An 11,164-nucleotide genomic window follows, 5' to 3' on the forward strand; every position below is an offset into this window, starting at 1 on the left:
AAAAAAAAAAATGTCTCCCGCACTTTTATGGCGGGCTGGGAAGAGACGCTGGCGTTTTCTCTACCGGGCAATTATTGACAAACTCTTTTTAAGGGGGAGAAAGAGGGGAATCAAAGCCTCGCATTTGGATGTTTTGACTCGAAAGATGAGAGTTTCCAGAGGAAGAGCATCAAAGGCGGAGGGAAGTAAATTCTACCGTTGGCCAGCTAAGGCATACGAGCTACAAGGCTGAGTGAGGAGAGAGAGGTATAGTGAATCAAACATGATGTGTGATATTGGGGCGAAAAATTGTGTCATTCTTTGTGCGGCGCTCTTAAGACATCATCATTGCAAAGTACTGCTACGAATTGACAAATTGTCACTACTGGAATGAAAAATAGTTTGTTGCACACACACTATGTATATATATATATATATATATATATATATATATATATATATATATATATATATATAATAAAATGCAATTGATCTTAATGGAAATTCTAAAATGATCAAGGCAATGGCAAAGAAAATTACATTATCTAGTCCAAGAGTCAAAACCATAATCCTCAAAGAAGGCATTCCAGAACAGAAAAAAAAAAAAATCTTGGGAGCCACATTACCATTTTGACATTTCAAATGAAATGAAAACCAACAAAAACCATAGTGAGTTGCGTTTATTGAATCAGTCAACTGCTCAAGGGAACATGAAATTTGATTTCTTCATATCCCAAAACATTTTGAACTCTGACACGAGATGGACAGCAACAACAGATGGGTGAAACAGTCACATGCCACACTCTAGAGCCGCAGGTAGTTGATCCCCGATCCAATATTAAGCTCTGTAAAATCTTGCTTTTTATGTAGACTTGTTCCTTCATTTTTATGAGTGTGATTGTTGGGCATTATTCTGGATATGTGTGAATTTTATCTCATCAGGTGGGTGGTACGATGATAAATGATGTAGACAGGCATACACGTCCACCACTGAGATGTGTCATCCTGGCCACCACACTGAAAACTTTCTGTCTACGCCCATGTGTTAGTAACACGTTACAGCCATTGGCAGTCGCTGAGTGTTCGTGATTGTTATGGGTGAGATGCATTCAGCACTCTCAGCAAAAATCAGCTGTCACCGGGCTATCTGGCACTTAACTGAATCCAAATGATCTTTCACCTTCATGGGGCACTCTGGGGTGCGTAAAAGAAAAAGTGTCTAAGCATGGGAAAATGGAGGATGGGCACAGGACTAGATTTGACGGGGAATGCTGACTTTTTAGGGTTGCGTAAATGGTAGATACATAGATAGTAAGACAGGAGTCTTTTCTGATTCACGCTCACGGGAAACTATGGCCTATAATAAATGAAGAAAGCTTTGCTTCGCTGACACGAATGAGACAAAGAAGAAGAATGGGCGATTGATGCATTAATTTCCCGGTGTAACGACAAAATAACGGGCAGTGGCGAGGCGCACTTGTTAAATCCTAATTTCATTTTAATGAGGCTTACATCTGGTAATGATGCCGCCCGGAAGGGAGAGATGTTATTAACTCGCAGGTTAGTCGGCCCGCGTGCAATTAGCCCACCTTCTTCGAAAAAGAGCGTCGGCTGGCTATCAAACAGGATGCTAATGAGCAGGAAGAGCAACGTGAGCCATCTCGTCGCTACAGGAAACCTAAATTAGTCCAGCGATGTCCTCAAACACTTGTTTGGAAAGAACGGAAAATGCTCAACATATGCAGTCAGCCTTCAGTATTCACAGGGCTTAGGGCAGAAAGCACTGACGCAAATAGCAAAACTTTTTTTTTTTTTTTTTTTTTTTTTTTTTTTTTTTACGTGATTAATATATACAATTGTTCCGGCATGCCCGCTACCCCCGTGGGGACAAGCAGTATAGAAAATTGATGGACAGATCGATTGTTCAAAACGTCTGGAGTTACCTAGACCTTTCATGTTTTCCATAAAAACACGCTGTTGTGTAGTGTTTTTTAAGGAACAAATGGTGCTCTGAGTTGTTTAACATATCGAAATGTAAATACCATGAAGTAAAAGCTGAACTTTTGAACTTTTGTCTCATGTTCATCTCTTGATCTGATACTCAAATGTCTTCAGTATACAACATAAACTAAGGAATTGACCCTGCCGATCCAAATCTTGCCGGGGACTTCGGGACCAAGGTCCAGCACTAAAAGTAAAACCTTGCAAGTGGTCTATTACTTGTAAAATTATATTTGTCTAGTCACTAGACAAATAGTAGGACCAGTGTGTGTTTGTGGTACTTTCATTTATTTTCTAGAATGTTCTTCTAGTTTAGTTGTTGCTTATTTCACTTTGATCATTACTGGTGTTCAATGAATACCGCCGCGGCTGCCATTCCAAAGTGAGCGCTTCTGTCTTAGTCGTGGAAAACTATTTGTTGCAACTTTTATAATAATGGCTGGTTTTAGAGTGTGGAAGTGTACCTAATAAGGTGCCCAGTGAGGAAGAGAGTGCATATAAATTTGCTTTATGCTACATAACATCACTACATAAATGATTGTCTTAGAAGAATGTGTTTAGCTTATGCAAGGGTTTTAAAACAAGGTTAGTAAGTAAGCATTAGGTTCAGTTATGTTCGCATTTATTGTTGTTGATTGGCAGTAAACAAAAACATAAAAACATACAAATACATACAATCACACACACACACACACACACACACACACACATACGTGTTTATAGATAGGTAGGTAGATAGGTAGGTAGGTAGGTAGGTAGGTAGGTAGGTAGGTAGGTAGGTAGGTAGGTAGGTAGGTAGGTAGGTAGGTAGGTAGGTAGGTAGGTAGGTAGGTAGGTAGGTAGGTAGACACACACAGACACACACAGACACACACACAACAAACACACAGACACATCTACTAATTTCCAGATGGCGAGTATATTATGAAACTAATGCTTACGGTAATATAAAGCGGACTGTGCCGTCTCTCAAGAGTGATTATTACCTTCATTAAGCACAAGCATTACAATTTGACCACTTAGAATTACGAGACAACAAAGATCACAAACCAATATCTGTGAAGTTGTTTGAAGAGATTATGCGAAGAAACCATTTGAGTCTCAGTTTTGTAAAGCGCTAAATCATGCGCCTCAGCTGCCCATATCCTTGTCTCTGAATGCAAGTGGTACAGTCCAGTCTGTCAAAGAATTGCATCAGCTTTTATATGATGCAAGAAGTAGCATCTAAATTTTTACCCCGCTCCAAAAAAAAAACTGTTTCACTTAGCAAAATGGGAGATATAGTATGTTGACACTTAAAAAGTCTCAAGAATCCATGCTCTCAAAAAGACAAGGGGTCTGCCATTTCGTCTTTTTTTAGTTTATTTCAAACATTTTCAAAGAGTTAGACATGTATTGCTGTTAATAAATTGAAAAATGGTACTTCTTTTTGGAGTAATGTGTAACTTGTAAGCATGTCAGTCTGAATTCCAACTGTCCTTGACTTTTTCTTTGCTTTCGGAAGTCAAGGTTAGGCTTTCAAATGGGTATCAAGGCTGCATTCTTCAAATACTCATAAATGCTTTAAACAGGGTTAGGGTTTCAAGATAGGGTTACAATTTGAAATTAGGATTTCAATCCATGATTAGGGTTTGAAAATAGATTTTTAACATGGGTACGGTTTCAAATATGGGTTTTGAGATTTAATACCAAGGTTTTTCACATTTAGATTCCAAAGATTTTGCGGTTCATTTCTGAATTGGGGTTTCAAATGAGGGTTTGAAGAATAGCTAAGGCAACGGTTTCAAAGTAGGGTATGAAGCCTGCATTGGGGTTTCAAACTCATGTTCGCTTTCTGCTCATATCATCAGCCACAAAGCGTTTTACGATCAGTTTTGTTTCAGAGCTCATCAAGTTGCTTTGCTTTATTAAATGAGAAGTTTTCCATCTTATACGTCGGAAATAAATGTGGCGGAAAAAGCGTCTGAAGTTTTAAAGAGCCTCTCGCGCATTTGGCTGCGCTTTTACAAGTCAGCAGTGATGGCGAGCTGGCCATATGGAGCTCTGCTAACTACGGCAATAAAAGCTATGTGGTAAGCAGCTCAGACACATTGCAGATTTAATACAAATAATCTCACATGAATGGAAAATACTGAATTTTAATTTTCAGCAACTTCTGCAGGCAAGCAAAGGATTTCAAGATGTGGGTTGGGATTTCAAGCAAAGGCCAGGGCTTCTTGTCAGATATGGTTTTAAAAGGGGGTTTGAAACCCTTTACAAGCCTGAGTCGGGAATTATAATTTCTGATAGTTTTTTTAAGTAATTTTTCAAAATTTTTTGACAATAGTGTTGTATGTGCCCTCACTAGTCTAGAAACAGCCTTCTGATTAATATTAGTATTTTTAGAATGTGAGTTAACCAGCAAAATTCACTCAATGGGGGCCATTCTGCCACTTGCTTTTGGAATCAGTTGCCAAGTCTCCAACAACCAATCAGGGCTCGGGGTCAGAAAACTGGTGAGAAAACTGGTTTTGACCTGAGAGCCGACAACTGTTTCAAGCTTGCGTCAGGGTTTCAAAGTTTGTTTTAAACCCAGTCCTGGTATCCACAAATAGGACTTCGGGATAGTGTTATGTCTTCAAGGCAATGGTCGGATGTCAAAGTAGAGTTCCTAGCCAGTGTTAGGGTTTCATTAATGATACAGGGTCAAAAGGTTTAAGACCAGGTTTATGTTTTCAAATTAGTGTCAGTGTTTCAAACAAAGATTTAAAGCCAATGTTTGGATTTAAACTTAGGTTTCAAACTTCGGTTGGGGTTTTAAATCGGGGTTTTGATTTCAAAGCAGGGCTCCAATCCAGGCCAGGGGTTCAAAATCAAGGCTTCAAAATTGGGTTAGTGTTTCAAATTAGTGTTAGTGTTTCAGGCAAAATTTGCAATTGAGTGATAAGATATGAAAGTATGGTTGTAAGATAGGGTAAGGTTTTAAGTCAGTGTTTCCAATTAGCGTTGAAAGCTTTGGTAAGGACTTGGTGTTGAGGCTTCAATCCAAGGTCAGGATTTTACATCAAGGTCTGGGCTTTAATTAGGGTTTCAAGCCAGTGCTCGGGTTTCTTCTTTTTAGTGAATGTTTGAAATGTATTATCAAAACACTTTAGTTGTAAATGACACCTTATTGTTGTGTTTTTTGTGTGTAATTCCATGGTGTGTTCTTCTTTTATGAGCGTGGTTGTCCGGCATAGCAGCGGCAGCCCTTGGGGAGGAAAAATGGAAATGATTCTCCATCACTGTTTCATATCAGAACTGCCCGTGCCACGGCAAATTAAGTAGGGATGCACTCCGCCGCCATATTTGCAACCTGTCAGCAGCTCTGCTCCATTTGCAGCGAGCAAGTGTCCGAGTAAATGTGAAGATTTTTTTAATGATGTTTTTTAATGCCAAGAAGAAGAATGTTAAATGTGTGAGCCAAGTACTTAACATCTTGTTTATTTTCACTTGACGCAGATTGGAGTGGGTCAAGCACTTATTACCAAATGGCCTTTTAATCCGTTTGGCTATGTAAGAGTGTTTAGCAACCTGAGTGGAAAATTACCATGCAAAAATGCAAAATGTTTATTTTGTTGTTGCTAAACTCTTAGTCAACTTGAATGTGTGAGGGGTTGAATAGTATTAGGCTTCACAGATGTGTTTTTTGTCGCTATCATGTCTGTTGACAAATAAGAGCCAATGCTTCAAGATTAGGTAGAGTTTGCAAGTCAAGTTTCAAGTCAGGATAAAGGTTCAAAATAGACATTGAAGACAGTCAGCGTTTCAAGTTTGAGTTAATGTTTTAAGATAGGTTTGGTGTTCAAATTATGGTTTTCAGTCAGGCCGAGGGTTTCAAGTTTGGGCTCTCAGATTGCGTTTTTTCTGCAGTGTTACAGTTGCCAATTAGTAGGGTTAGGCTTTCAAGCAAGGTATTGTTTTCAAATTAGAGTTTGAAGTCACGGTTAGGATTTCAAATAAGGCTTTGAGGACAGAGTTAAGCTTTCAAAGTTGAGTTTCAACTCAGTATTTGGGCTTCAAGTAATATTTAGGGTTTTATCTGAAGGCTTGGGTCTTAAGCCCTGGTTCCGGTTTTAAATAGGTGTTTCCATCCAATTAGGGGTTCAAGAAAGGTTTGGCTTTCAAATTGGGAGGTCAAGACTATTAGGGTTTCAAATAAGACTCTTAAGACAGGAGTGAGGTGTGATGTGTGACAAGGTTTTAAATTAAGGTTTCAAACCAGGACTAGGTTTCATTTCAGGTTTAGTATTACATGTATAGTTTTTCAAAGCCACCCATAAATCAAAGAAAAAGCAAAAATGGTAAAATAGTTTCATGTGACTAACATTTTTCACTTAGATCGTAGCTTTTCTTTCCTTTTCACGTATGTACTTTTTTAAAATATGTTTTACTGATTTGTCACTTTTGTGTTTATCTTTTTTTTTTATCTTTGACTGTCATCCTAAAATTGTATTTTGAAATTTGGAGGTAGGTTCATCTAAAAGCGCTGTTTTTTTGTGTTTTTAAGCTTTTATGAACCCATCATGAGACAATCTATGTGTGCAAACATCACACATTGTTCTTCACTGCTCACATTCATTTGACACCACCACCACCGCACTGAATTATTAACGTAGAGACTAATTATAGACCCTTGCCACTGTGGCAACCAAGCCTGCAGAGCAAAACAAAAAAAGGGGGGAAAATAACAGTTGGAGCATTATTGGCCACTGTTATTGTGCCCAGTGTGACACCTCAACTGCCACTTTGATTTTCCTTCTTTTTGCCTATAATCAAACATTTGATTAAGCACCAATCCATTTTCTACAAAGACAAATAAACTCTCCACTAAATAATTCTCATGTAAACCTAATAAAGGATAAAATGGTTTTTTTTTTATCTAGTTTTCTTTCTTTGATTATGCAGTATCTGTCTGAGACGATTGAAAACAACAATCAGCCAGTACCACCTGCAGAGAGTTTGAATTGTTGATATTTTGACTCAAAACGCATTAAACATTTAGCACTCATCAGAGTCAGAGAGATCTTGCTAAATCTGGCCAAAAGGTAGTCATTTTTTCATAACTAAACATTATCTTCCATGAAAATTGAGTCTTTCTCAGTGTGTTTTTGCCAATAAGTCATTCCTCCAGTTGGCGATTATGCATAAACGCTCGCCTCATAACGCTTAAGTTCACAGCTGTTTCTCGCCTGAGGGCTGTAAATGTAACTTAACATCTTGAGTTTGTTTAAAAAAAAAACTTTTCCTTCCAAAACCTGGCAGCGCGAGCATCTCTTTTTTTTTGTCATTATACAGAATTAACACTGCAACATTCATGGTGACTGTCCACATATTCGGCCATGAAAATTTTAATCCCTGTTAGCATGCCTAGCAATTCCATTCCTTGTCATAAATCATGCATTTTCTCATGGTACAGCCATATTCCAAAATTAATGAAACAGTGAAATAAGTGAAAATAGTCTTTATGGGATTTGTAGCCTTTTTTATTTAAACTAAACCACACTAAGAAATTGGATTTGTTAGGCCCAAGCACATTTTCATGATGTTTTTGCAGGCAGAGCATTTTCTTGTTAAATGCACATATAATGTAAATGTCGTTAAAATAATAGAAATCACGATGTCATTCTTTTATTTTGTATTACTCCAATAATCTATATTGCACTGCATTCAGACCATACACTCCCATATTTTTTTACGGTTTAAACCAATGCATTTAATATCTCAATATATTGTTTGTAAAAGTATGTCTGGTTTGGTCCTTTGAGGCACTTACTGTGTTTTTGTTATCTTGGTTTTGTTTTTCAGAGCCATGACAGAATGGTGGACTGCTTGAGCAAAGTCATGCTGCACACGGTCATCTCATGCTGGCAGCCAGTCCTGGGACTGGCCCTGCTGGCCGTCTTTGTGGGCTCCTCCCTGGGCTGCCCCTCCCGCTGCGAGTGCTCAGCGCAGACTAAGGCTGTGGTGTGCCACCGCAAGCGTATGCCCACCATCCCCGATGGCATTCCAGGTGAGACCAGGATCCTTGACCTGAGTAAGAACAAGCTGACCATGATCAACCCGGACGATTTTGCCGCCTTCCCAAGTCTGGAGGAGCTCGACCTGAGCGGGAATATAATCAGCTACGTAGAACCGGGTGCCTTCAATGCTCTATTTGTCATGCACTCGCTCAGCCTGAAGAGCAATCGGATCAAGCTTATCCCTTTGGGCGTCTTCTCGGGCCTGGCCAACCTTACCCGGCTGGACGTGAGTGACAATAAGATTGTCATACTCCTGGACTACATGTTCCAGGACTTGCACAATCTCAAGTTTTTGGAGGTGGGCGACAACGACCTGGTTTACATCTCGCACCGTGCATTCAGTGGACTTTTGAGTTTGGAGACACTGGCCCTGGAGCGGTGCAACCTCACCGTGGTGCCCTCCGAGGCTCTCTCGCACCTACACAACCTGGTCAGCCTGCACCTGCGATACCTCAGCATCAGCACTTTGCATCCATATTCCTTCAAAAAGCTGTTCCGGCTGCGCCACTTGGAGATTGACAACTGGCCGTCGCTGGACCACGTCCCGGCAAACACCCTGCATGGCCTCAACCTCACCACCCTGTCTGTCACCAACACCAACCTGTCGTCCTTTCCCTACCAGGCCTTAAAGCACCTACCCTACCTGACGCACCTCAACCTGTCCTACAACCGCATCCGGCACATCGAAGGGGGAATGTTGATGGACCTGGTTCGCCTTAGGGAGTTTCACCTGGTGGGCGCTCAGCTCACCGCTATCGAACCTTACGCCTTCCTAGGCCTGCGGGGACTGAAGGTGCTCAACGTTTCGCACAACCGGCTGGACACACTGGAGAAGGGCGTGTTCCAATCCCCGGAAGCTTTGGAGGCCCTCCTTATTGACAACAACCCGCTAGTGTGCGACTGCCGCCTCATGTGGATCTTACAGAAAAGGCACACCATATTGTTCGGAGATTCCCAGCCGGAATGTAACACGCCCGAGGGGATCCGAGGCAGGCCTTTTCAGGAGTTTAAGGAAAGCTTGCTGTCTTACTATGTGACCTGCACCAAGCCAAAAATCCGTGAGAACAAGACGCAAACGGTGACAGTGGATGAGGGCCAGCACGTTCTGCTACACTGCAGTGCTGAGGGGACGCCAAGACCCACTGTGTCCTGGGTTTCCCCACGGCGGCGCATCCTGACAGCCAGGAGCCACGGCAGGGTAACGGTGTACAACAACGGAACCCTGGAGATCAAGTCGGCTGAAATTCAAGATGGCGGCGTCTACCTCTGCAACGCCTCCAACACGGCTGGGAACGACACACTGGTGACATCACTGGCCGTCAAGAGTTTGGGCTCACTGTACGCCAACAGGACCCAGCATTACACCGACCCCAGCAACACCACTGCCAACGGGACCGCCAGTGTCACCCTGGGCTTGGATCTCAAAACCATTTTGGTATCGACGGCCATGGGCTGCTTCACCTTCCTGGGGATGGTCTTGTTTTGCTTCCTGCTCCTGTTCGTCTGGAGCAGGGGCAAAGGAAAACATAAAAACAATATTGACGTGGAATACGTGCCTCGATCCAAGTCCAACGGCACCAACGTGGACTCGGCCGACATCCAGGCCGGTCCTCATCGTTTCAACATGAAAATGATGTGACGTCTTTTTATAGGAAAAAATTCTGGATCAAGTGTGGAAAATATCCCAAAGTACATTCTATTTTTTTGCAAATAGAACCACAGCGTGCGGATGAGTGGTCTTAAAGGACTTTGGGGTTAAGGAACAATGAGCGGAACCTTGAACATAAAGCTAGTAGGATGTCGGAATTGCTTCAGCTCAGAGGAGGATTGAACAGATTCCTGGGAATTAAGTGTCATTTATCTGCTTTTTGAGATTTATATGCCCCTTAAACAAAAAAAAGAGAGCGAATGCTCTTTGACTTCTCGGGGTTGGATCTTCTGGACTCTGCTGAACCGTGTACAGTACCAATTTGTATCTTATGCTAAAAAAAACCTTTGTTGAGTCTTGCGCCACATGCTTCATCACCCATCCGATCAACCAATGACGGTGACCATCGCTTCTTCCGTTCGATATTTTTGCCCGTGTGTACCTAATGCTTTGTTTATTAGTACACTTACTGTATGTACATACTCATTCAAAAGAAATATTCACAGCAATATTCATGGGATGCATTAGCCAAAATTGATATAACCCTATACAGTATGTTCAGCAAAAAAAACAAAAAAAAAAACAACAACAAAAAAAGACTTGCGACTTAAAGTTTCCATAGGTTCAGGAAGGGCTTCTATGGGTGATGATGTGTCCCTGCTCCCCCACGATTGACTCAGAAATACGAAATATGAATAAATACATATTTATCAAATAAAGTATTTTATTTATAAAGATTGTTGGTCAAAAATCAACCCTCAACTGCTGTCGGGTGTCCAATATAATATCTGGACGGTCCCTTGGATGAACATGAACCACCGTTTTGTCCGACTTCAGTGTCTTTCTATTCATTTAAAGTGTACCTTTTTGGCCCATGTGTCAACTTTTTGGCCAGTGTGTCAACTTTTTGCTACAGTGATATGCGCATTGTTTCTTTATTCTTTCCCCAGTAGAAAAAAATTGACTTTGTTGTAGTAGTTCCTCATTTTGTTGTTGAATCATTTAGATAATGACTATTAAAAAAATAAAAAAATGTGTATGTGGAATAAATGCAGTTGTATTTGTACATGTGACTGAAGTCAGTTTTATTAATGACACAAAGCAGCTGTCGTATAATTGTATAGTCGCAAATGGTTTGAATTAAAATTGAAATAAATGTTACTGTGGCGGGCGCCTTGAGATACGAGTTTAATTTATACCTCAAATGATCATTTCCAACTGAAGTGATTCGAATGCAAATAATCCAATTCCAAACCCCAATACACACCCAACTGTGTTACTTTTCTTTCTTTCATTTTTCTTTCAACACACTCAACAATATTGTACTGTATAAAATGTACAGTCATACCGTTTTCTCTTGACTTAACCTGTAGTCTCAGAAGATGCAACCATTGTACCTAATACCATTTTAATGGTGCATTACTGCTAATAACAAATTGTGCTGCCACCGCAAGGAAACCAATGTGAATTGATAGTGTACGTAAAATTTGCTGCT

The 11,164-nt window shown here is 40.7% G+C and overlaps 1 protein-coding gene across 4 annotated transcripts in view; it reads left to right on the forward strand.

Moving 5' to 3' along the window:
• lingo2 (leucine rich repeat and Ig domain containing 2) overlaps window positions 1-10,848 on the forward strand; it is a 189,258-nt gene extending 178,410 nt beyond the window's left edge. For all 4 annotated transcript variants that reach the window (XM_049759508.2, XM_049759489.2, XM_049759516.2 and 1 more), the window contains one exon: window positions 7,807-10,848. In XM_049759508.2, the coding sequence (XP_049615465.1) occupies window positions 7,819-9,660 (1,842 nt within the window). In that variant the 5' untranslated portion in view covers window positions 7,807-7,818 and the 3' untranslated portion in view covers window positions 9,661-10,848. The remainder of the gene's footprint in view (window positions 1-7,806) is intronic.
• Window positions 10,849-11,164: the final 316 nt, after the last annotated feature.

This window comes from Syngnathus scovelli, chromosome 1, assembly GCF_024217435.2.
Source record: "Syngnathus scovelli strain Florida chromosome 1, RoL_Ssco_1.2, whole genome shotgun sequence".
Classification (NCBI taxonomy): domain Eukaryota; kingdom Metazoa; phylum Chordata; class Actinopteri; order Syngnathiformes; family Syngnathidae; genus Syngnathus; species Syngnathus scovelli.